The sequence below is a fragment of the Lepisosteus oculatus genome, chromosome 1, assembly GCF_040954835.1.
Source record: "Lepisosteus oculatus isolate fLepOcu1 chromosome 1, fLepOcu1.hap2, whole genome shotgun sequence".
Taxonomy (NCBI): Eukaryota; Metazoa; Chordata; class Actinopteri; order Semionotiformes; family Lepisosteidae; genus Lepisosteus; species Lepisosteus oculatus.
In genome coordinates, this window is record NC_090696.1 from 16,353,579 (window position 1) to 16,379,488 (window position 25,910).

General features: G+C 47.5%; 1 protein-coding gene across 5 annotated transcripts in view; it reads left to right on the forward strand.

Moving 5' to 3' along the window:
• itga7 (integrin, alpha 7) overlaps positions 1-25,910 on the forward strand; it is a 50,648-nt gene that overhangs the window by 16,434 nt on the left and 8,304 nt on the right. For 2 of the 5 annotated variants that reach the window (XM_069181265.1, XM_069181349.1), the window contains exons 2-23: positions 6,781-6,908; positions 7,104-7,183; positions 7,705-7,960; positions 9,880-10,011; positions 14,493-14,700; positions 15,528-15,721; positions 16,251-16,339; positions 16,634-16,761; positions 16,886-16,981; positions 17,499-17,560; positions 18,088-18,256; positions 19,048-19,198; positions 19,661-19,776; positions 20,704-20,887; positions 20,995-21,078; positions 21,688-21,767; positions 22,228-22,305; positions 22,714-22,816; positions 23,450-23,656; positions 24,174-24,296; positions 25,042-25,155; positions 25,777-25,875. In XM_069181265.1, coding sequence (XP_069037366.1) covers positions 6,781-6,908; positions 7,104-7,183; positions 7,705-7,960; positions 9,880-10,011; positions 14,493-14,700; positions 15,528-15,721; positions 16,251-16,339; positions 16,634-16,761; positions 16,886-16,981; positions 17,499-17,560; positions 18,088-18,256; positions 19,048-19,198; positions 19,661-19,776; positions 20,704-20,887; positions 20,995-21,078; positions 21,688-21,767; positions 22,228-22,305; positions 22,714-22,816; positions 23,450-23,656; positions 24,174-24,296; positions 25,042-25,155; positions 25,777-25,875 — 2,881 coding nt within the window. Of the gene's footprint in view, positions 1-6,780; positions 6,909-7,103; positions 7,184-7,704; positions 7,961-9,879; positions 10,012-10,468; positions 10,577-14,492; positions 14,701-15,527; positions 15,722-16,250; positions 16,340-16,633; positions 16,762-16,885; positions 16,982-17,498; positions 17,561-18,087; positions 18,258-19,047; positions 19,199-19,660; positions 19,777-20,703; positions 20,888-20,994; positions 21,079-21,687; positions 21,768-22,227; positions 22,306-22,713; positions 22,817-23,449; positions 23,657-24,173; positions 24,297-25,041; positions 25,156-25,776; positions 25,876-25,910 lie in introns of all 5 variants that reach the window. The other 3 variants (XM_069181315.1, XM_015344237.2, XM_015344239.2) reach the window with 3 other exon arrangements.

Consider the following 25,910-nt stretch of genomic DNA (forward strand, 5'->3'; position numbering starts at 1 on the left):
TGCCAATGACATTGGACTGTACAACATGGGCTTTGTTTGCTTGTCTTCATGGTAAAGCCACAGACTGATTAATATTGATGAAACACAAAGTGAGTCCAGGCCATTCGCTTAATGGACTCAATTGCTTAATTGAGATATGAGCAAGCATTTTTATTATCATCTATTAGCATTCCACTGCAGAACTTTGTAAAATGAGATTACTGAGATAGAAATATTGCTTCAGGAGTAGATGCCCTATCCATGACTGATTAAAAAATACATTCCTTACTTGATGTAACTGGTTTCCGTCTTTTTGAAGCAAAACTCTCGGGTTGTGGAACATTGAAGGTGAAATATAACGTGATATATCACCTGTTCAGGCTTGCTCCCCATTTAGGTAGAGTTAGTGAACCGCAAATTAACTGCACGTTAACTAGAACTGCAGTGTAAAAATACAGCATTAAAATATTCTCAAATCTCTACTTTCCTTCTCCCATTGTCACCACTTAAAATTAAAAATCCCACCCCTGGAGGTGGGCAGTGTAGGGTTTCAGCAGCAATCACAGCATGACTTTCTGTTGAAAACAAAAAGAAGAAAAACAACTGAGTATGGGCTTTACTGGAGTTTCTGTTTCGGGGAGCTACAGATAGCATGAAGGGGAAAGCTATTAGTGCAAACATCCGATTTCATTGGTCCAACGGTAGCCATAACAGAAGTAACTTTAGCCAGAAGCATGTCGAGACAGATGCTGAGACAACAACAAACCCTCCAGCTGGCACCTGAAGAGAATCATGAGAAGGAGAATTTGGGTTGATGGAAATAATGGTGGAAGCCTCTCAATGGACCCCTGCCAGATGTCACCCTGCAGCTCACAGCTGGAAGCCCACTGAGCTCAGCAGGTGTGAGCCTGGTCAGTACCTGGCTGGAAGTCCTCCTGGAAAAGCTAAGGTTTCTGCTGGAAGAGGTTAGTGGGACCAGTAGCTGGGCACTCAGCCTGCAGTCTGTGTGGGTCTTAATGCCCCAGTACAGTGATGGGGACAGAAAAAATACTGTAAAAGAAAAGGTGCTGTTCTACAGATGAGATGTACAACTGAAGTCCTGACTCTCCATGGTCATTAAAAATCCCAGAATTCTCCAAAAGATAGGGGTGTTAGCCAAATTCCCCCCTGACCTTTACCAATCATGGCCTACTAATAATCCCCATCCCTGAACTGGCTTCATCACTTTGTTCTCCTCCCCACTGAGAGCTGGTGTGTGGTGAGAGTCCTGGAGCACTCTGGCTGCTGTCACATCATCCAGGTGGGGCTGCACATTGGTGGTGGTGGAGGGGAGTCCCCATTACCTGTAAAGCGCTTACTTTATACTACCCCTCTCACTTGGAGGTTGTATGCTAATGCTAAATGGTAGTAAATGAGACTGCAAAAGTAAATGTGCCTGGATGGCACTAGGGGGGAGACAGATGTCACTTTGATGGAGGCAGGGCGGGTGACCTTTGGTGATCAGTGTGCAAGTCCAGTTGAGCCAGACCTTGCCCGAAGAGGCCCAAGGCCCTTGTCTCCATGTGACGTGGGTCTTACCAGGTGAGCGAAAGTGTGACAGAAGGACCTAACTCTCCCCAGGTGACAGATTGCTACCATTCCACTGAGCCGGATTGTTCAGGGTTGTTATCTGGTGACCTGAAGCCAGCGTATTGTTAAGAATCCAGTGTGTATCTCAAAGCAGGAGGGAGTGACTGAATAACTAAACATTCTATCTTCCTTTACTATTGATTTCTATTCCTCCATTTTCTATCCTTTTCATACAATAAAGGGCTGCTGAGTACTGTCATTTTCATTCTGTAGAAATTAAAGAAATGCTCAGTCTTATTTGTATGCTTACATACAGCCTTGTTGAATCTGGTTGTAAGAATTAAACAAGGTCACTGGCGAGAGGAGCCCCTTTAACACCTTGTTTTGGCAGTCAGTAGCTAATTGATCCATCTGTCTCATCCAGCCCTTTCTTGAAAGCAGCTGCTGTTATATGCACCCTTTGCATCTTGGTCAGGTTTTGTAAGTCACTTTCATGGGTAAATGGGTAAAGTCGTCTGCCAAATGAATAAATGTATAGTACATGTAAGCCAGGGTATTGCCTTGGATATCACGACTGCATAGCTTGTTCCATACTCCCACAAACCTTTGGGTAAAGTGTCTCCTTTTCTTAGTTTTAAATGAACATCCACATACAGTAGATTGCACTTGTCTCCCCTGATTCCCCAATTAGTGAAATACGTGGACTCTGTGCAAAGTAAATGAGACAGAAGGCCAGTTTATTTTCTGTAGCCCCAGTTTATTTTTTAAATTTTGGGGGACATTGGATGGGGACAATGGTCTAAATTGTATACACCAGGAATGGCAATCTGTTGAGCTATTGCCATGATGGCATTCTCATGAATAAAAGACAATGTGCTTCTTATCTTAGATTCTTAGAATAGCATCTTTCATGTACTTATTTTTTTTATCTGAGAAATGAAAATGAATATATTTTAGGTTTTCCCAAAGGTTATTCCACCTTTTAGAATCCTGCTTGTGTTAGCTTGGTCCAAGTGTCATTTAGATACCCATGGCTTGTGTGAGAGTCCATTCCAGGTGATAAAACCTTCTTGGCATGCAGGGGAGTGGGCAACAAACAATTTCCGCAGTCGTTTTAGGTCCCACGTGTTTCAGAGCAGCGGAGAGTTTAAAATAAATTATTAGCTGGGTGGCCAGGACGTGAGTTGTGAAAACCTTGAGCGCAAACCAAAGAGGAAACCTTAGCAGCCTTAACTTCCTGCGGAGTGCAGTGATCTCCGCTGATGACATGCGAGTCGGTCCTCTGGCTGTGTTCGCTGTCCTGCAGTGTGAACTCCTTCGCACTGCCCTGAGCTGCCAGGAGTGCCACCGGTTGGCATGGGCTGGGCATTCCTCTGGGGCCTGTCACCCTCACACTCAGCGCACTGCTGTCTCACTATTCCGGCCTCTCAAATAGTGGGTGGTGGTGGTGGAAGTGGGGGGGGGCTTTTCTGACCAGTCTGGAACTGTGGGGGAAGCTTGACTGGAGTTCTTTCTTAGACACAGTTCTGAAAAATTCACCATTAAAGGAGAGTGCATGTGCTTTGAGACGCTAAATAGGTTCAGTTTCACCATAGTGTTCAGATTTTAATGGCTATTAAGTTTAAAACTGCACTGAGATCAGTAGCCAAGGTAAGGGGAAATGGTCCTTATTTAATACTTCAGGTACTGTTTTATGTATTATTCATTGAAATAAGTATGATTCAGTAGTCAATTTCTCTCACTGTGCTCTTTGCAATCAGAACTAATAAATAACTAATCGAGGCTTTTACTGGGTGGGAATAGGAAGAAACCACTGCATTTCAATGCTTTACTGCACTTTAAAACAGAAAATTAGAATCAGTGATGTCAACATCAAACCACAGAAAATTCCAAGCTCAAAAATGGTCAGCAAGCAAGCAGTACTAATCGTGTCTTTTTATTCAGGTCTTCCTATAGTATCAGTAAAGTTTAGCTATACTTAAGTTCCCTGGGGCTGTAGGGCCAGGTGATTGCTTTGGGAATGTGGGCAGACTGTTTAATTGTTTTGAGGCACGCCTGGATGAGTGTTTTGAATAACTCATTTGGGTTAGTGGGCCCGCTACCGGCATGCCCACATAGTCCTGATACATACCAGCTCAGCAGCCCAGCGCATGCTGCACACCACCTGCCCTCTAGTGTGTGTGGGGAGGAGGGGGTGGCAAGCAGAGAGCAGGGTGAGTTAATGTCACACTTGGAGCCCACCCAGACTCCCCCCTCGAGCTGTACTGGATTACTCAAGATCCTTCAAGCTTTCGTTTTTCTCCACCAATACTGCACACCTAAAAGCCTGTGTACACCACCTTCTCGAAACCTGCAGTGATTGATTCTCCTGGCTAACATGTCAGGAGCTTCTACTCCAGTCCCTAGAAACGTTGCAAGGCTTTTGATGTTAAATGCGTGCGCTTGTCGTCTCCTGTGATGTCCATCCAGCTGAACAGCTCTTTTGCAAAGCGTACTCTATCATCACCACTCTTGATGCACAAACACAATATGGACATTTTTAATTGGAAAAGGTTGCAGGAACGTTCAGGTCAAGATGGATCGCGATCATTTGTAGTTCAGTAAAGTACAGTGGGCAGTAAGTCTGTGGTATTGTACAGGGCTTCGGTAGTTCGTTCCCATGTGAATAATACATTGGTTATACATGACGCCATTGAGAGAGGAGGTGGGAATGGACAGCGATCGAGAGGGAAAGAGAGGCTCTTAAAGGAACAGCTGTTAAGATCTGGCGTTTGTCTTTGATGGGGCGAGGGGAAAGGGGGGCAAGTCGACAGCTGTCTCTCCCCCACCCCAGCCCCACACCAGTTCCCCACTTCACTGACTCATAACCTGGCAAACCGCACAGCTACAACAAGAGGAGCCGGCAGCTGCGGGCAGGTTGTCTGAACGCGGCGTCGGGGTGAGGACCACCGATTACCTACCGGACACGCCGTCTGGCACAGCCCTTCTCGGGCGCCTGGGAACCCCTTCCATCTTCCAGCTGGGCTTTGGCCTGCTCTCCCCTCCACGCCCTCCATCCCTTTCCCTGCACGACATCTCCGGACGTCCCTGAAGGCCTTCAAGCCTTCGGCAGAGAGAGGCCGCAGAGATGGGTTAGGAAATGCAAAGGCTCACAGAAGAAAAACGCTCATGGTTTGCGGTTGTCGTTCGGTTTTTCTCTTCAAACTTAGCGGTGGGCTGCGTTAAATGCAGTGTTTACGTTTAATGCCAATGCACTGTTTTAAAGCAATCAATGAATTAGGAATTAAACAAAAAAAAAAAAGAAGATTTAAGGCTTTTAATGCAGCAACCATCCCTGCACAATAAAGTTCCAACTTGATAAGGCTGTATATTAATTTTGGTGACACATCACAAAAATAGTCTGATACTGAGCCCATAGTTCCAAGTTATTCATTCTCTGTCAGTACATTAGAAGTTGTGTTTTACATTCTTGCTTCCCATCTATTTATATTCTTAACAAACAGATCACCCTCTTTGCAGCTTAGTGAGACCCTCTATTTAAGTTAGTGAGACTTAAATAGAGGGTGAAGCTAGGTTCAGTATTGTGGACCTCTGTATTAATACACTGTTCACTGATTTAGGGTCATAACCTGCTGTCAAAACTGCTGACCATATTCAGGAAAGGAAACAGGCAGGGGTATTGTTTTACTTCTTCCTGGGCTGCTGGTTTGCTCATCAGTGCGCATGAAGCTGAACTACTTCTGCTGTACCGTCAAGACACTAAGAAATAATTATGATGCAGTCAGAACTCAGACATGGTGGACATAACGCAGTGTTACACAGGGTGACTGACATCCAGGGAGAGGACTCATAGGGTCACACAATAAGGAAAATCTAGCTTTACAAAACAATGTCTTTATAAAGGAAGACATCAGTGATAAATATACATTCTCTTGGCAAGTCTGCGGATGATCACAAGAATTGTTACAGAGGGAGCCATTTGACCCATCTAGCCTCCTATAGGTGGTCCTTTAATTAGTTAACAACCAGCTGCCAAATGGGCTGGTTGGGTCAAAAGGCCTCAAGTGTTTAAATTGTTCAAACGATTGTGTGTTAACAGTTATTGACAATACCTACAATACAAGTGTCATTACAAGGAGTACAAATAATGACAGCAAACTTCCAGTTCTATTGAAAGCCACACTTTATCAATTCCAACAAAAGCAAACAGTTCAGCATCTCCAGGTACAGTACGGGCGAGGCAGGAAAGTGGTTGACGGTGATAAAGCTGGTAGCTCCGGATTCCTCTTTAAGATGCAGCCCTCCCTCCTCACTCTTTTTTTTCCTGGGCTCTGTCATGGCTGAGAAGGCTGACTGGAATGTGGCTCTCCTTGCTGTTTTTAAATAGCCCCCATGAAGAGCCAGCCAGTCCAAATAAGGCAGATCGCAGGGCTGCTAGCTGAAATACCAGCTCTGGGTGACAATAGACTGCTGTGTGTGTGTGTCAGAGTGGAATCCACTCTAACCCCCAGCACCTCTGCTCTTAACCCCTGCAGGGCTGCAATACAGTGCCCCTAAAAGGTATCAGAGATGGAAAGCTGTTTATCAGCAGTACCAGGAGTACCATTTATCCCACTTTGTCTCAAGCCTAAGTAATCTCAGTTCCGTTCACTTGCAGCTGACTGATGGAGTATTGGGTACGAAATGAATTACTGACATAGACTGACTCTACAGTTTTGTACAGACATTTCTTGTAAAACGGAAATGGGGATGCAAGTATCCAATATCCATTCAAAGCAACCCTTTTCCTCCGATTATAAGTTTCAAAAACATAATAACGGCTTCAAACAAGTGGAGGCCGTTTTGGACTGTCCAAGCTCGATTTATTTGTAGTCACTAATTGATTGCAAGGATCTCATCCAGCCATTTCTCGACAGAAGCCAGAACGTCAGGGGTTTTCCACGTGCTACGTGCCCTGCTGCACCGGTGAATCTGGCAGAATCGGAGGAAATGGGAAGAAGTGTTTCAGCATGACACTGACTGAGAAGTCCAGGCCAAAAGGCTGTTTGTTGGAATAGCATGTCAAGCAGGAAATTAAGTAGAGGTTGATTTATAAAGGCTCACGTAACATAAGAAGAAATGTTAACAATACACAAGCAGTTAATCAGAGCCTGGGTTTATGTGAGCAGAGAGGAAGTTAACCCCCCCCCCAGAGTTCGACCTTTAACCCCAGTGTGGATGCTGTTTCTCCAGGATCCTGGTGGGGGCACCACAGGCCCGCGGGTTCCAGCCCCAGCATGACGTTCGAACGGGGGCACTTTACCAGTGCCCGATCACAGCCGAGGAGTGGGACTGCGTGCGAGTGGACATCGATAAAGGAGGTGAGGCCGAGTTAGAATGAAATGAGTCGGGCGGCTCATCTGTCTGTATCTCTTTTTGAACAGTTACAATCGAGGGGAGCGAGTGTTAACAACGCTTGCCGTCTATCCTCACGTTTTGCCGGCCTGTTTAGGTGCCGCGATGAATACTTGTTTTTGTTAATCGGAGCCGTGTGTACCCGCTCCTGTCGCCCCCAGTGAGTCCGGATCACGAGAGCAAGGCGAACCAGTGGCTGGGCGTGACCGTGAAGAGCCAGGGGATAGGCGGGAAAGTGGTGGTGAGCTCAGTCAGTCCTTCCGTACATTCCCACCTATCGCAACGTAAAACCTGGATTGCAAATGGGAAGGGGCCGTTCGGCTCACCTTGTCCCTGTGATTGTGTGTGGCTTCTCCATCCTAGGATCTCAATTTGTGAAGGATCCCGGGGGATTTAAAAAATTTGGCAAGCTTGCTTGCTCCCAACATCCGCCTCCCTTTGTGTAAAGACACATTTCTTGATGCCCGTGTTCAATGTTCTTCTGCTTAACTTCCACCTTTGCCATTGGGGTCCTATTCTGCAGTTGGTCCTAAAGTAGCCCTGGGTTGCCTTTATAAACGCCACCTTCGTCACCTTCGTCATCTCCTTTATTGAAAGGAACCAGATCTCTGCAGCACTGTGGAGATCCACTTCCTTTACCCTGTTTGTGTGAGGCCTTCCCGCAGCTCCAGAGATGAACCCTTTTGCCCCAGGGCAGCCAGGACCCTGTTGCCACACGACACCATATTTTCGGGATTTAAAAGGGTGTCTCCTCCCGGCCAGACCTGCGCCCACCTGTACGAGCTGCGGCAGTGGGTGCGGCGGCAGCAGGAGACGCGGGACCCCATCGGCCGCTGCTACATGCTGAGCGAGGACCTCACGGAGCAGGACGACCTGGACGGCGGGGAGTGGAAGTTCTGCGAGGGGCGGCCCCAGGGCCACGAGCAGTTCGGCTACTGCCAGCAGGGCATGTCCGCCAGCTTCACCCCGGATAGGAACTACATCCTGTTCGGGGCGCCGGGCACCTACAACTGGAAAGGTAAAGCCCGCGAGCAGGGCGCACGACTGCCGTTCTGCGACCCCGGAAGTGCAGAGCTCTTGAATAAACGTGCTGATGCTTGCTTGCACAATTCCACAGCCATCAGACTAGCTGGTGTCCTACTTGCTTCTCTTCTGCATTCTTCATGCCCAGGTCAGACGTCTATTTACTGTAGGTGAATAGATCCTTGTAAGGAGAAACAGGTTTGTAACGTCACGTTAAGTCGTGAAAGGCCCTGATATGCGAGCTTTTGTTTCCCACTTTGTAGTGTTTTTCATTCACCTGCCACTGTAGAGAAATGTGGATTTTTTGGTCTTAATGAGGCTTTCAGGTGAGGTTCCAGAATCCTAAACTAAGGCACCAAGCCTGAGCAGCAGCATCCTGAGGTTGTGTGCAGCTGCAGCCGTTCCATCTGCTGTTTTCCAGATGGATCTTCTGGGGTTACAGGGACACCTGCTGGACAGTGGCAGGCTAGATCGCTTGATGAGCCTAGCCATCCAGTCACATCTCAGCATGCTTTCGTGACTGAGGCAAAAGCATTATAGTAAAAGCGTTTATGGTCTCATAATTCACTGTATCATCAGCCTCACAGTTTAATTTCACATCAGGCACTGCCAAGGATGAATGCTCTGTTGTCTTGAGGCAGTAATATTGTCCAAATTAAGAGCTTAACTAGAACAACCAAAAGGCTTTTTTTACCATTTCCTTTCAGTGGGTTAGTGTGTTTGCATATAGGACATTGGAAGTGCAGTTGAGACAGACTGAAGGGGCTGCAAAACAATGACATTAATCACTGGAGAGTGTGGAAATACCCATAATGAAAAATACCAGCCACTCCAGCCTCTCCCATCCGCAGTGATTTCAACTGCTTGATGGCTGAGTCGCGTGTAACACTGTGCCATGTGTGTAGCTGAATGAGTGTGTGTTCCTGCTCTGTGTAGAGGACTGTGTGTGTTATTGCTGTGTGTAGAGGACTGTGTGTGTTAGTGTGCTGTGTGTAGAGGACTGTGTGTGTTAGTGTGCTGTGTGTAGAGGACTGTGTGTGTTGGCGTGCTGTGTGTAGAGCACTTTGTCTGTTGGCGTGCTGTGTGTAGAGAATGTGTGTGTTAGTGTGCTGTGTGTAGAGGACTGTGTGTGTTGGCGTGCTGTGTGTAGAGAACTGTGTCTGTTGGCGTGCTGTGTGTAGAGAATGTGTGTAGAGGACTGTGTGTGTTGGCGTGCTGTGTGTAGAGAATGTGTGTGCATGCTGTGTGTAGAGGACTATGTGTGTTGGCGTGCTGTGTGTAGAGAATGTGTGTTCCTGCTGTGTGTAGAGGACAGTGTGTGTTGGCGTGCTGTGTGTAGAGAATGTGTGTGTTAGTGTGCTGTGTGTTAGCATGCTGTGTGTAGAGAATGTGTGTGTTAGTGTGCTGTGTGTAGAGGACTGTATGTTAACATGCTGTATGTAGAGGACTGTGTTAGAGTGCTGTGTGTAAGCGTGCTGTGTATATAAAATGTGTGCATGCTGTGTGTAGAATTTAGGTGTCTGTGTGCTGTGTGTAGAGGATAGTGTGTGTTAGCGTGCTGTGTGTAGAGAATGTGTGTGTGTGCAGGATAGTGTGTGTTAGCGTGCTGTGTGTAGAGAATGTGTGTGTGCAGGATAGTGTGTGTTAGCGTGCTGTGTGTAGAGAATGTGTGTGTGCAGGATAGTGTGTGTTAGCGTGCTGTGTGTAGAGAATGTGTGTGTGCTGTGTGTAGTGTGGGTGTCTGTGTGCTGTGTGTAGGGAATGTGTGTTAGTGTGCTGTGTGTAGAGGACTATGTGTTAACATGCTGTATGTAGAGGACTGTGTGTTAGAGTGCTGTGTGTAGAGAACGTGTGTGGGTGTCTGTGTAGAGTGTGGGTGTCTGTGTGCTGTTTTCTCATTCCTTTGTGTTTCAGGTGAGCTGCGGGTTCAGCTCCTCAACCAGTCCATGCTCTATCTGGATTTCTTTGACGATGGGCCTTACGAGGTGGCAGATGAGAAAAAACAAGACGAAAGTCTGATCCCAGTGCCCTATAACAGCTACCTGGGTACGGGCTTGCCTGCCATTGGCACCAGGCACCAGACGGTTGAGAGGGCAGCCAGGGGACTGAGAGCTGTTCTGGGACTCTCACCTGTGACCGGGACTCCCTAATATTCTCCAGGATGGGATTCCTTCTTAGTTCCAGAAAACATGGCTATCCATCAGAAACAAAAACCTAAAAGAGTCAGGAGACTCAAACGCCATCAAGGGCCTGTCTCCTTTTATAGTCAGAAGGTTGTATTGTAGTTATATGTTGTGGCCTTGGGTTCAAGTAGCTTATCAGGACCCCGGGTGACAGCTCTCAGCCCCCTTGGGTGCACCAGAGGTTGGCGTAAGTACCCACCCTGATGCCCGCTTGAAGTCACAATCCTAGAGGAGTTTTTCTCACATGCACCCCCTCTCCCTCTCCCTTTCTCTCTCTGTCTTTCTCTCTCTCTCTGTTGCCGTCTCTCGCCGGGGCCCAGGGCTCCTGTTTATGACCAGCCCAGTCGAGGAAACGCTGGTTTACAAAACCCTGGAGCCGTCAGGGCGCGCCACCACCTTTGAGGACGTAGCTCAGAATAGCTACTTAGGTCTGTAGGAGGAGGAGGCCTTGTCAGAACAGGTCCCCTATACTAGACTATTCCCCTACCCTACCCATCCACCCTCCCTCCCCTCCCCTGTGCTCTACCAGTGTCTGTTTAGAACAGAGGCTCTTTCTAACTCATTCTCAGGAGCCCACCACCATTGCAGCACATGTCTCCTTAGGGAACTGAAAGAAGCCACTCAGTGTCAGTGGGAGTTTCTACAACCATCAGAATAGTTCCTGATCTTAGAGCTGTTGCCCACTGTGGCAAAAACTGATATGTAATTCTGGACTGTATTTATTGGGAGAACAGTGTGTTTTGCTGGACAGCATCTTTGCCAAAAACTAACCAAACAAGATGAGAAAGTGTTGTCCACACCCACAATAAGAGTTCTATTGCATGACACATGGCTTTGTCACAGTATACTGTAATTTTGATCTTTTGTTAAAACTTGAGACAGGTTATCTTTGACGAAATGCATGTTGCCTAACAACGGTTGAAGATTATTTCACTTTTAATTCCACTATAGTTCTCAGCAGGGGAAGGACATTTGAAACGACCAGTGAAAGCCTCCCCACATGAATAAAACTGTAGAATCTTAAAATAAAGCTAAACACGATTCAAGAAGGTGGGAAAAGGATCTAGGATGATACAACAGATTCTAGAAAGACTATAAATAGATTTATTATCAGATAACTTATGTCTCCCAGCAACACCATCCTTTGTGGTGAGTTGCCATGCCTTCCAAGTGGGACGTCAAGACTTCTAACACCTTTGCAGGCAACAGTGCTGTGATTTTTGTGCTGCTCCGCGGCATGAAGGCAGTGCCGGCAGGAAGTTGCAATGGTGGTGAGAGCTCTGCCAGAGAGTTAGAGCTGGGCATCCGTGCTGTAGTCTGCGGTAGAGCGGCGGTCTGTCTGGGTCTCCGTCTTGTCGGTCGGTGGCTTGCATGTGTGTGTCGGGGTGTCCGCGTCGCCAGGAGGTTCCTCGGTGGCAGGATCAAGACTGAGAACGGCTTTGCTACCGGGACAAGTCTAACTGCCCTCAAAGGCAGGAAAGGGACAGACTCCATCCTCTTAAACTTCCCCTGTCGTCTGTGTCCAGGATGTGCCAGGATGCGACTCCGCTTGTCCGTCGGCAGCGGAAGCTGCTCTTTACGTTTCGATTTGCGAAAGATGAAAAGATGAAAAGAAACGTGTGTATTGCATTACGTGGGTGGCTGCGGCTTCCTCTGTTTGAGACATTGTATTCAAATGTGACCCTATCTTCCTGATTTTCCCAGAGTCACACTAGGCTTGCTGCCGCTGCTCATAGTGATATATACTGTACCATGTCAAACCTAGAAAGCTGGCTTGAAATTGTCTTAGATTCTTTGCATCAGTGAAGTTACCCAGTTGTGTGTAGACTCCCCTATGCTGTAACAGGCTTGTTAATAAGATAACTGAGTCCCCATCATTCACTGCAGCAGTTTAACAGCCTTGAAGATGTTGCATTTGGATGTGCTCTCGGAATGCTCTTCCTAGCCCAAATTCGGCCACTCGGCCTTCACCTCCAGTGCTCTTTAACTCGCATGTTTCCATTGATGGTGACACCAATGCACAGTTTATATGGTATGCGTTCACGTGATGGCATCGATCCATTTCCATTGAGATCACGTTCGTCCCTGTCCTGGGTGTTTAATACCGAAGACGCTTTATTCTTCTGATTTAAAAGTCAGTGGTTGTTCACTCAGTCATGTTGTCACCAAACAGAGGGTGCAGCGCTGAACTGTTGTAGAAAACTAAGTAGCTCACGAAACACACCAAGATCACACTTGAACAGCGAGTACATGTTCTGCACAATAAAAGCTTGCCCTTTGATGAATCGGTTAGTGTGTACACATGAAAATTCAAAATGTGGAAAAGGTGGGTGTAAGCTTGTGCAGAACAGTTAGAACAAATATTTAGGACCAGGGGTGGAAAATGTTTCTTTTGTCAGGGTTAGGGCACTTCAGTATTAAAGATGAAACATCCTGAGGAGTGCTTTACAATGGCTGTGAGACTAATTGACTGTGTAGTGTGACATGACCGGAAACTCAGCAAGGCGTGTATAATTAATGTTTAAATATGCTAAAACAATTCAAAACCAGTTAAATTCAGAAAGGGAGTTATTGTTATACATTCTACTGTATTACAGGGCTTTTCCAAATTGAAAGGAAGAGGTTTGACTCACTTCAGTATAAAACTGAGCACAAATCAGAGTACACCCTAACATACCCATGGCTGTTAGCTTGGTCTAGCTTGATTCCAGTAGGGACTGACACAGAAGGTCAAGCCGATGGCTGACATTTCCTACTGTTCTATAGGTCTGCTGCGGACAGCTGTTATCCAGCCTTGAGTCCCACACCTGCCACCCTGGATCAGCTCAATATGCATCCTTCCATGTGTCCATCTGTTCCTGTGTCGCTTATGCATGACAGCTCAAGCTGCTGTAGTCTGCCCTCCCTCTCCCGTTGCCCTGGCATCTACCTGCATGCTAGTTGTTCTTTGGTGGATATTTAATTTGCATGATTGGTTTGCTCATTATGAACAAATAAACTAATAAATCATTGTTTTCACAGCTGCCCGAATCCAGTCACCAGACTCGAACTTTACAGCAGCTATTCGCCTGACCTCAACCACATACTGTACAGTACTTTTCAGAGGCTCACACATATGGACACATGCAGCCGGAGTCCCCTGGTGGCTAAAATAGGGAACTAATCATTTATCCCTCAGATTGTTGCTCTGATTGTTGAGCCTTATGCTTAAGAGAGCAAGCATTTTCACACAGAGGTCTAAGCATAGAAGTCGTCTTTTATCTCAGATAAAACAGAAATGCAAACAATAGAGCTTCTGTGTTTACAATAACACTCTGTCCAAAGAGCACTATGAATCTTCCAAATGGGGTATTGCTGATAAGAAGTGGCCTGAATTCCCCTTTCGTGGTGATACAGTACCATTAGCACATGGCCGACGGGTATTAATGGGGCTAAAATTCCTTCGGTGGAAGTGACTGCAGTCTGCCATGTGTGACCTTTATATTTGGCTGTAACAAAGAGGTTAAGACCCTCCCCTTTCTCTGCAGTTCTGTGGGATCTTTCATTCCTCAGTCTCACTAGGACCTCGGTTTAATCTTTCCTCTGATAAATGGAAACATCCTCAGCAAGGTGCCCTAACCCATGCCCTGTCACTAGTGCCACCGAATTCAAACACACACACCCGGCTTTCCTTTGCTGAGACCCAGCTTTGTTCAAGCCTCCGAGATATGACGAGGTCAGGCTTTAAGGCGGTATAGCTGCAAGTGTATGTGCATGTACCAAAACACACCGAAATTCGCACACAGCATTGAAAGACTGCCTTTCCACGCTTCATTCACACACTGGCTAACTCCCTGGCAACCAATACCGAAAATCCTCCTCAGTTTTTAAATTCTATAAGGTATTCCAAAGTGAGGAATCAATTGAAACCTGGATATGGTCTGAAGGTAATGTTGCGCTCAAAGTCACGTCTGTCCACCTACACTAGCTCAGATTTTCAGATTTCATTTTGAGCATCTGATTCCCGCCCTGAGGTCACCAATGCTGTGCTCTAGGTTGATGGCCCTAAGCTTTCTGTGGGTGGCACAAGTCATTCAGATGATTTGCTCAGAGAGAACATTGTATGGTGCTGGCTGCTGGTTGAGATACGAATAAGTGCAACACATTCTCTATTTCTGCGTCTGTATACTTATATAATAAACTCATACAAACGTGCATGAGCAACACAAGACAGCTGGCACCGAGGAACAAGGTAGGTGTGAAGAGCAAGCGGTAGGAATAGCCTGTCTGTGCCAGGTCACCTGGTGTGAAGCACATATGCCTCTCCTGGTCCTGACGATGTCACCTCACCCCTTCACCCCACAGGGTTCTCAGTAGACTCCTCCAAGGGCATCACCAGCAAGTCAGAGCTGACCTTTGTGGCAGGGGCACCCCGTGCCAACCACACAGGCGCCGTGGTGCTGCTGCTCAAGGACAATGTCTACCGGCTCGTGCCCATGCACATCCTGTGGGGCGAGGAGCTGGCATCCTCCTTCGGGTACTCTGTTGCCGTGGCCGACCTGAACAGTGACGGGTGAGGCTCTCTACTGCTCAGGGCCGCCAAGAGTTTCAATTTGTACAAAAACTATCATTACCAGTACCTCTGCATTGCCCTAGGATCACAGCCCAGGTGACGTCATGTAAGTGCATTGTGAAAGCAAAGACAGTTTGTAGAGGACGTACAGGGAACAAAATATGATTTTGTATGATCGGCCACGTAAAAAGAGCTGAGTGTCCTTTACATATGTTTTACCCCTCTCGGTTGAGACACAAATAATTCCTGAAGATAGGAAAAATCGGTAACTGGAAATGAGCTTTGGTGATTTAACTGCAATTGTGAGCTCATTTTGAGAGACTGTTCTTCATCCGTATTGGCATATCTGGAATTAGGAGCACAGCTGTTCAAGATCCTGCACACACAGCACTGTCAGCCTTGAGTTCAGTCACTGGTAGTCTGCAAGGACAATCTTCAGTTCGTAACGGAGGCTTGTGTAAGGGTCATAAGAGTAGTGATTGTGCTCAGTAAGAGAGAAGCCGCCTGGGCTTCATCAGTCTTTTCGGTGGTGTTTTCCCATTTCTTATAATAAAACTAAGGAGGGTTTGTGTATCCAAAGCTGGGATCAGAAACAACCGTAATGACAATTTTAGGAAAGAGGACTGTAGCGCTGAGATCTCAACCATGAACAAAAAGCCTTATTCTGCCGTAGGCATCTGCAGCTTGATCATGGAGGACGCCCACCTAAGACGGCGTCTCCAATAACTGAAAAACTTTGATCGGTGTGACAGTTTGATGTTCCCTTAGTTCCAGGGGTAACAGCTGGCCACACTTAGCCACCTTCCCTTTCCCTCTCTCCTCCCCAGATGGGTGGACCTGATAGTGGGGGCCCCCAACTACTTTGACCGGAAGGCAGAAATCGGGGGCGCAGTGTACGTGTACCTCAACCCTGCTGGGCGCTGGGAATGGGCCAGGCCAACGCGGCTCAACGGGACCTACAACTCCATGTTCGGTCTGACCGTCAGCAGCGTGGGCGATCTGGACCAAGATGGCTATGGAGGTCAGACTGCCATGGGAGTCTTACAATTCCTTGTGTCTGCAGTGGAGACAGAGGCCCTCTGCTATAAAACAGCTGTCAGTTTGTGCTGACAGTGGGTTACACTGATCCTTCTGGCTTTTGGGGATGTAAGCAGAGTCAAAAACGCTACCGCAGGAATAACTAGTTTGTGGCGGCCAAGCATTCGTAGCGCCGCCACTTTCCGATCATGTGATGTCGGATCTTCCTCACACTGCGCAGCCGAATCTACGAAGTGTTGGATGGTTCACCAGTGTTTCATAGGGAACGTGAGCTGGGTTTAGACAGCCACGAGACAGGTTCATTTTACCCTATAGTAGCGATCCTGCTCAGTAAGAGAGGAGCCGCAGCTTCAGACATGTGGTACCTTTGAGCGACTCTGCCATCTGAGGGATCATGACTGAACATCTCTAAGTAAGAATCCCCCTAAAAGGTGCAATATGGTACGCTGTATGTGGCTGGTAGGGATCACTGATGGCACCACTCATTTAAAGAAAGTTCTGTCTCTATCCAGATATTGCAGTTGGAGCCCCATTTGATGGCGATGGCAAAGTGTTCATCTACCGTGGGAGCTCCTCTGGCATCATCACCTCACCTGCCCAGGTCAGTGGGAGCTGAAACTGTGTGACCTCATGATCTACTTAGAACGGTTGCGGTGCCTTACAGGACCTTGATCAGCAATAGCAACTTTCAGCCTGCAGCATTCACAACCAGAAAAGGAGACCTGTTTCTTTAGATATAAGAATTATTTTTTTCCCGCAGGAAAATATTGCTTAATTGCTTTAAATGGTGAGGTTGACAGTTCTACCACAAAAGATGGATGTTTTTGCTAAATAGGTTGTTGCGTTTCCTCATTCGCGGTCTCTCTCACACACCTCTCTCTCTGTCTGGGCCCAGGTGCTGGACGGTGTGGGCGTAGGGGTCAGGCGTTTCGGATACTCAATTTCGGGGGGTCTGGACATTGATGGGAACTCTTACCCTGACCTAGCGGTGGGCTCCCTTGGGGATCAGGTTGTCCTCTACAGGTGAGATCCCTTCAGTGGTCTGTCTCATTGGGAGCTCACCCTCCGCCCCCCACTCACTCCCTAAGAAGCCACCAAGTTTCCATTTCCATTCTTTAAACCTTCAACCCATCCCTACCACCCCCAGGTCTCGCCCCGTGATCCATGTGGCCCGGCAGGTTACCATCAAGCCCCAGAACATCGACCTGGAGCAGAGCAACTGCAAGGGCAGAGATGGGGTGTGGTGAGTGAGTGCAGGCCCTTGCCACACAGACCAGTTGATGGCAAAGTGGTTGTTTTGCAGTCTGTTTCAGCAGAGAGCCTCCCATAGCAATTCAAACAAGCTGCCGGTTTGTTTGCATGTCTTAAAACCGTCTGGTCGTTTTTGCTCTAGCAAGAGAAGGTGCAATGCCAGTTCAGTGCTGACAGTCTCACAGGTGTGTATTTGCAGGAATGCTTGGTTTCTTCAACCTTGTTCTGCTCTTAGTGTCATAAATAACTTCCCAGTGTCTTATTGTAGTTGTGCATGGTTTTCAAGCAGTACTGAGGACTAAGAACAAAGGAAGGATGTTCCTCTATGACAAGTAACAGCAGTAATCCCCTTACACAGAAGGAATTGCCATATTCGAATTGAATGTTTTGTGGCTAGGAAAACCTCTGTAACACCTTTGTCTGTTAACAGAACTTCAGCGCTTTGAGTAACTGGTATCATTGCTGAATTTGTATTGAGCTGTTTTTCGGATGTGCTTGTGTTTTCACAGCGTGGTGGTAGAGGCTTGCTTTGAGTATAGGGCACATCCTCGAACATACAGTCCACACATCAGTGAGTACCCTCCTCATCCTCTCCATGTCGTACCCTGGGTATTATCAAGTATCTGTGGATTTTGGGCTTTCTGCAACATCTTTAGTGTGATGGAAAGAAAGCTGTTCTGTGCTGTTCTTTTTGGAGTTAGGTGTCAATTCTGCTCTGTTACATTCCTCTGTCACGCTATCTCTTGGCTTCTGTCCTTCTTCCTTCTCTCTCCTCCTCTCCCTTTTGCTTCATCATCATCTCTCTCTTCTTCCCTGTCCAGACTCTCAGATACTCTCTCTCTTCCCTGTCCTGATTGTTAGATGCTCTCTCTCTCTTCCCTGTCTTGATTGTCAGATGCTCTCTCTCATTTCCTGTCCTGTCTCTTGGATTTTCTTTCCCCTTCCCTGTCCTGACTCTCGGATGCTCTCTCTGTCCCTCTCCTGTCCTGACTCTTGGATGCTCTCTCTGTCCCTCTCCTGTCCTTGTTCTCGGATGCTCTCTCTCTACCTCTCTTGTCCTGACACTCTGATGCTCCCTCTCTCTCTCTTCCTGCTCAGCTCTGGGAGTGCTATTTGAGGCAGACACGGAACGCAGGAAGCTGGGGCTCCCTCACCGCGTCAACTTCCTGGAGCGCACGGGGGCAGAACCCGAGTACCAGCACTCTGTGGAGGTGGATCTCCGGGGGCAGCTTCGCACCTCCTGCCAGATGGCCACCTTCCAGCTGCAGGTAGGAGGGCACACCTGTGCCACCTGCCACTCACCGGTGTCACTCGCTCAGCAATCCAGTAAGATCTGAAATCAACTCCTGCGCCACAGGGTCCACTGTTCTGGATATCATTTAGACAAATAATAATGATCCTTACACTTATATAGCGCTTTTCTGGACACTCCACTCAAAGCGCTTTACAGGTAATGGGGATTCCCTCCACCACCACCAGTGTGCAGCCCCACCTGGATGATGCGACGGAAGCCATAGTGCGCCAGAACACTAACCACACACCAGCTATCAGTGGGGAGGAGAAAAGAGTGATGAAGCCAGTTCATTAAAGGGGGTATATTAGGGGGCCATGACTGGTAAAGGCCAGGGGGAAATTTGGCCAGGAAGCCAGGGTAACACTTCTACTCTTTTCGAAAAATGCCCTGGGATTTTTAATGACCACAGAGAGTCAGTTCCTTGGTTTAATGTCTCATCCGAAGGACGGCGCCTTTTTACAGTATAGGGCCTCCCCTTAACTATAATGGGGCATTAAGACCCACACAGACTGCAAGGTGAGCGCCCCCTGCTGGTCCCACTGACACCTCTTCCAGCAGCAACCTTCGTTTTTCCCAGGAGGTCTCTAATCCAGGTACTGACCAGGCTCACACCCGTTGTGAGTCACAGGTGATATGGCTGCTAGCTAAAATACACTGTAATGTTCTTTTCCTGAGCTCCTTAAAGGAATGACATCTCTCAATCTCCATCACTGGCCATCACTGCCCCCCTCCGCCCCTTCTTACCCTGTGTCTTTTCCCATCCGGCAGGACACCTTGCGAGACAAGCTGCGGCCCATCTCCATTTCCGTCACTCACTCCATCAAGCGGGCGAGGCTCTCCAACGTGCCCTCTGGCCAGCTGGGGCCACTGCTGCCAGTGCTGAGTACCGCCATGTCCAACACCCTGCAGACAGAGGTCAGTGCTCTCTCCATGCCTCACCAGGAGGGCTTCCCTTTCCCCTCTGTCATCAGTGCCAGACTTATCTCACTGTCACGTACCCAGATACGTCTCACATTGAACAATGAACAGCATGCACTAAGGTGCTTTTTTAGTCACTATTAAATAAAATGGGGGATCACAGCCTTAGCCGAAGACCGTACAAAGGGAAAATCACAAAGAACACACTGCAAGATATGAAGCAAGAAAAGATGATGATCTCATCCTTGGATGGGTAGATGTTTTTGCCCAGTTTTTGCTGTGTTTTCATTTGGGTTTCATTAAAAATCCTTGTTTGCCTGACCCTAACCCTTATCCTTGTTTCAGGATTTTTAGCAAAACAAGTACCAAAGGGAATTTCTGTACTTTAGATTTGGGAGATTTCCCCCTCGTCTGTAACACAGCCTTTCTGCCCACGCGTCTCTTTCCTTCCGGCTGCAGGTGAATTTCCTGCGAGAGGGCTGTGGGGAGGACAAGATCTGCCAAAGCAACCTGCAGCTCTCATATCGGTTCGGGACTCGGCCGGCCCCGGCGGACCCCTTCACCCCTCTGCCTCGGTGAGTGCCGTATCACTGCAGTCAAGACACTGCAGGACCACACTGGTGCACTTAAGCCTGGGTCTGTCAGGAAACCAACCGACAGAACAGGAGGATCCTAATGCGTAACCGTGAATCCCACAGAATGCGGAGTAGCACAGGGACCAAAAGACGAAATCCAGGGGCTAGGTCGATTAGGGAGGCAAAGAGTCCGGTAACGAGAGAAATCCAAAAGGCGTGGTCAAAGGCAGGAGCAAAGATTAGGTACCAGGAGATCAGTCAAAAGGCTTAGAAACGCGCGCAAGAGAATACTACTGGAGGCTTCTCAATAGTGAGCATGGGTAGGTGTGTGAGTGAAGTTTCAATACTGAAAGGAGAATTTGTGGAATCTAGTGCATGTGGGAATGTGATGGGTTCAATTAGGAATGAGATTGTGAAACTGTGGTTTTGGGAATGCAACGCCGTTTGCGAGGGAGAGTGTGGGGCGTGATAGGGTCGTGTCTGAGACAGGGATTCCCCATAGGGGCTGGGACGAAATAAGTTAGCCAAAGCCCCTGCTGAAATCCTGGTCAGCTGCAGGATTTGCAGCTTGCTCATTCACGTGCAGGATAGACATTGCCAGCTGGGCTCCGTCATTCCAGGATGCCACACCTGGCTCAAAACACCAGGGCTGGGTGAACCTGGGGCAGCTGGAATACCCTCTGTTTGCCATGCATCTGATACATGTGGGGCAGAGAGCACAGCTTTCAGGCAGTGTGCACAGGCCTGATCCCTAAAAGAATTTCAGAGGGCAGCAGAATTGATTAATTATTGGTAATTAAGTGCGGGGAATTGAATGGGGGGGGGGGGGGGAATTGTAAATTTCAAGTTCAAGAAAAATTATTTTTCATTTTCAAGGCGCCGTTTGTGGGCGGGTGCTCACCTTTGCTTCTCCTTCCGTATGAACAGGGATGACGACGGCATGCAAGTCTTCTCACTGTCGAACCAGAAGGCCGTGGCTTTGGAAGTCAAAGTCACCAACCTGCCCTCTGACCCCCGCCGCCCCCAGGACGACGGAGACGACGCCCACGCTGCCCAGCTGCTGGTGGCGATGCCCGACACGCTGTCCTATTCTGGGTTCCGCGGCCCGCAGGTGCCCGCCGTCACGCGCACACGTTCCCCGGCTGCCGACGACGGCGTCAGTTAGACCCAAATCCGGTTCACAGTAGTTTTGATCGGCAGTGTTTTCCCTCTGTGCAGGACAAGCAGCTGGTGTGCCAAGCCAATCAGAACGGCTCCCAGGCAGAGTGCGAGCTGGGGAACCCACTGAAGAGAGGGGCGGAGGTAAACCAGTCACCCTAACAGCGCCACCCACGGTGTGAACGACACAGCACTGCCAGGCCATCTCACTGGAGGAGCTTTCTGGAACGGAGCTGCATCGTGTCCCGGCTTTAAGAGTCTGTTTATTAATAGGGAGGATTATCAGAAAAGTGGTTGAAAGAATTTCAATCAACATACTGTATGCAGCAAGAGGAGATGTTGTGGGCGTACAAGACGTTTTTCCCCCCACCGAAGCACAGTTGTGGGATTTTTAGTCTTGTTTCATTTGGAACAAAAAGTCTTTTTTTTTGTTGGGGGGGGGTGGAGTTAGACATTTTTTCCAGGTGCTCTCCCAAGGTGCCTTAGCAGTCTACAGAAATACACCTATTCCTCCAGAGCAGACAAGCTCCGAGTGACAATCCACGTTGTGTGTTAATTGTAGTGCAACATGAAGACGATGAGAATGATTACGTGGGAGGTTTGGTTTTGGGTGTGTGACTAGAGAGAAATAGAAAAAATGAGCTCCTGTCCACCGTGGCTCTTCTGATGTTTTTTTCCTCTCCCTTTTCGTAAGCCTGTATCTCTTCCCACACCCTAACACAGAATTGACATATCTCTCTCTGTGCCTCCCAGCTGACCTTCTACCTGATCCTGAGCACGTCAGGCATCACCATAGAAACCACCGACCTGTCCGTCACGCTACAGCTGGCCACGTGAGTGCTGCTGCCCGTGTCACTGCAGTCCTGGGTCAAAGTGCGTCCGGGGGTCAAAGTGCGTCTAGTGCACTGGTGCACAGCAAAGAGAGCTGGGTTCAGGGTTCACAGTCCTCTCTGTGTGGGTGCGGGTCAACGTGTTGCTTTTTAATTCCACTGGGATTTGATTTTGCTGGAAGTGGGCTCATCACGTCTGCCCACAGATATTGCTGTTCTGGTCTGGTTGTTACTTGTTGTATTGTAATTCTAGTTGTAGTTGTAGCTCAATGTGTGATTTCCACTTCGCACCAATAGAGGTTTGCTCAGTGGCAATTACTATGTCAAAAGGACTTGTGGATATTACCGTGTGCATTGTAGTACAATTGTCATTATGTGACTGTCTTCTTCGGTCTGTTGTTTTTTGGGGATGTGCTGACTGTGCCCTCCCGTGTAGTGTGTCACACTGTGTTTCCTCCTCCAGTATAAGCGAGCAGCCTGACCTGAAACCTATGAAGGCCCGAGCAAAAGTAGTGATAGAGCTCCCCCTGTCAGTCACTGGGTAAGTGAGTTGTTTCTACAAGCCCCTGGCTAATGTACAGTACAGACATCACAGCAGTTCTTCAAGTTGTCAAGGCATAAGCCCTTTGCCCCAGCAAAACAGGGCTCGCTTGCTAATCCACTGCACTGTGGCCCGAGAAATAGAGCACACAGTTCTCATGTAGAGCATGGTTCAGCTGCAACCATAGACTCCTGGGTTTTACTTGTCGTGGGTGTTTTAAATGAAGGGCAGAGCATGCCTTCGTATTTATATTGACAAAAGAAATGTCTTTTTGTCAAAAGTAGTTTAATTATTCTGCTGCAAAGTGATCAGCATTGTTCCTTAGGTTTATGCCCTCCAGGCATGAAAAAACTTAGTGTTATGTTACTAGTTTAAGCAGAGTTTGACCGTGGGGGGGTGTTTCTGCAGAGTGGCCCGACCCCACCAGCTCTTCTTCAGCGGGGCGGTGAGGGGTGAGAGCGCGATGACGTCACTTGAGGACGTGGGCAGCCCGGTGGAGTACGAGTTCACAGTGAGTAAAGGATGCATATCCATCAAGCCACGCCTCTGTCTTTATCTCTTCGTCCTTCCCTTCTTGGCACTCCTTCAGTGCGCACTGTCACACAAATCATCACAAAAGCTAGTCAAGAGTCCCTTAGACAGCTACAAACACGCTGGCTCCTGAATTCCGAACTCTCCCGCGCCTAGATCCTTATAGGAAGCAGCAAGGATTTGATTACCTGAGTGTTTTGAATATATGATTCCTTTAAGTTAATAGTTTGGATTCCTGTATCTTTTTAAAAATAAAACAATGTAAATTACAGCTCTGATTATAGTAAGATTATTGAAAAGTAATTACTTTTCTGTATATACAGTAAATAAATCAGTACTGTAGGAATGTTTTTAGACACAGGATTGTTGTCAGAGTAACGTTTATGAGTAAGTATGAACATCCTCCATCTCTAATTTCCACGTCTCTCTTCTATGTCTCAGTCATGAATCCAGATAATTAATTTAAATGTCTGAATTTTGACTCTTTATGTCCCAACAATGGAATATTGATTCCTGTCTTCAGTGTTTCGATTTGCCTATTGAACCTTCATTTGTAGGTGAAAAGTTGGGTTTTTCCTGATGGTGTTCTCTGAACCTTGTGTCTGTGTCTCAGGTGACCAACCCAGGGCAGTCCTTACAGACACTCGGCTCTGCTTTCCTGAATGTCATGTGGCCTCACGAGCTGGCCAATGGGAAGTGGCTGCTGTATCCCACTAGCATGCAGTTCAAGGGACACCCCAACACTCGCTGCACTGCTTCTGAACCCCTTGACGTCCTGGGGCTGAACCGTAACTCCCACTCCCAGGCTGCACAACACACGGTGAGGGCCTGCACTCAGGGAACAGACGGGAGCAGAGGTGGCCGAGGGTATCTGTGTAGTACAGTTATTGGCCACATTTATGTAGCTCTGTTACTGCACACAGGACATCCATGCTGTATTGAATTACTTCTACAGTAGCAGAGTTAAATCACCCAGTTTCCTTCGTTCCTTAAAAACAGTAACATGGAAAAAGAGGTGAGAGGAAGCCGTTCTTTCTCATTCAGCCTGACTTGCTGTTTCGGATGCTGTGTGGTTTTGGAATAATGTTTTTGTGTAGTTATGTGCATTTCGATGAGACTTCCATTTCATGCTCAATTTGTTTATTGGCTTTCATTTCAGCCAGTGTTTGCCTACATTGAAGCTCAATTGTTACAAACTATAATTCAAATATTTGAATGTGGATAACCATTGATTACAGGCTTAAACATTTGGATGCTAATACGCAGGTCTCTGTTGAACACACCTTTGTATTCTGTGCTGTGTAGCTCTTAAATGGAAGATGTCTCCCACCCAACAGAGCTCTCACAGCAGGAAGGGGAGGTCCCATCCAGAGGAGCAAGACAGGATACTCACGCAGAGCATCTTGGGTAGGACAACGCCAGCCGTAGCTGCTTCAGAGAGGAAGAAGTCACTGACGCTGGTGAGTGATTCACATCAGTAGGGCCTACGTCTTAGTGGCTGTGTTGACCTCCATTGATCATACCCACAATACCAAAGTTAATTATGCTCAAATAGAGAGTACATACAGCATGTATAGTGTGTTTGAATAATATAGCCGATTGTTAAACGATGTCAATGATGCTCCAGAACTAAACCATGCAGGTGCACGTAATAACGAAACTAAAATACAAAAGGGTAGGAGAGCCCTCTAGAAGAGGGATGACGATCGTGAAATTACACCCTGCATGGGATGCTAGTCATCCAAAAATAACAATTTTTTTATTTCAGAATTTTAAAAACTTTTCCAGTTTGAACTGAGTAATGGACTTGGCTCTCCATTCCAATCCCTGTAATCCCTCTGACTTTGCCCATCAGAGCTGTGTGACACAGAGCTCTGTTGTGTCTTGCCCTGGAGTTAACACCAACTGGAGAATGGATGCACTTCCCACTGATGGCATTACGAATCCGTGGGCCACTCTTGGCCTCCAAACCACTAGTGCTCTGCCACTTGAGGAGCCCAAGTCAATGCTAATAGCACAGCCCGCAACCAGCCTCGTGACAACTGGACTCTAAAGCTTTTCCAGTGCTGTGACTGGTTGATCATCTGTGGTAAAATATCAAGGCCAATGCAGTGACTTGCACATAAGGGTCAAGGAGCAGTATTTGTCAATGCAGTCAATGTTAATGCTCTGACATTCTGGCAATGTCTTCTACTCTGACATTAGGACTGCCTGCTAGGCTCAGCCCGCTGCATGCTCATCCAGTGCCCCCTGCACAGCTTCGCTGGCTCAGCCACATTGAAGGTCCAGGCCCGTCTTTGGAACAGCACCTTCCTAGAGGTACCGGGTTTTACACTGTCCCTCCCATCCTATCCTGAGTGTCCATCCTGTCAATTAACCAGGCCATAGACTGACAGAGATCTCATCTGAGTACAAATCAAACACTGACAGTAGTTATCAATCTGGAGATTTACCATTTCCTTGGAGTGAATTCCTTACTGTGCATTCAGAATTATTTGATACATTTAAGTGTGTCAGAAACACAAGTGTTTCTCTGATAACTGCAAGTGGTATCTCCAACCATTGAACAAACAGAATCAATAAGCTTTTGAATCACAAACTTTGCTACAGCCATGCAACTCTGTACACTGTGTTCATGGCAGGCCTCATGAAGAAGGCGTAGGATGTTATTTGCAAACTGAGCAATAAACTGACAGGAATTGCTATGTCTGTTCAATTCTGGAAGACTAATTTCAAGCAGAAATGTTTTCTGAGGGTCATGTGGCTGTATTGTGTATGTGTTCCAAATCAAACAGCATTTAAATGAAACAGCAGTGAGAAAATTGAAAGTATTTTGCAATCCTCTCTTCTCCTCCCCCTTTCAAGCTCCTCTCATCACAATTCCCATATTCTCTGTTTAATGTCTCTATGCCTGTTTTTGACTTTGACTCTCTTTGTCAGGAGTTCCCTTCAGTCAGTGATCTGGAGTTGCTGGTCAGAGCGAATATCACGGTCAAGTCCACCATCAAGCATCTGATGCTGAGGGACGCTGCCTCCGAGGTAGGCCTCACCCCTCTGTGTCACTCCTTCTCCCT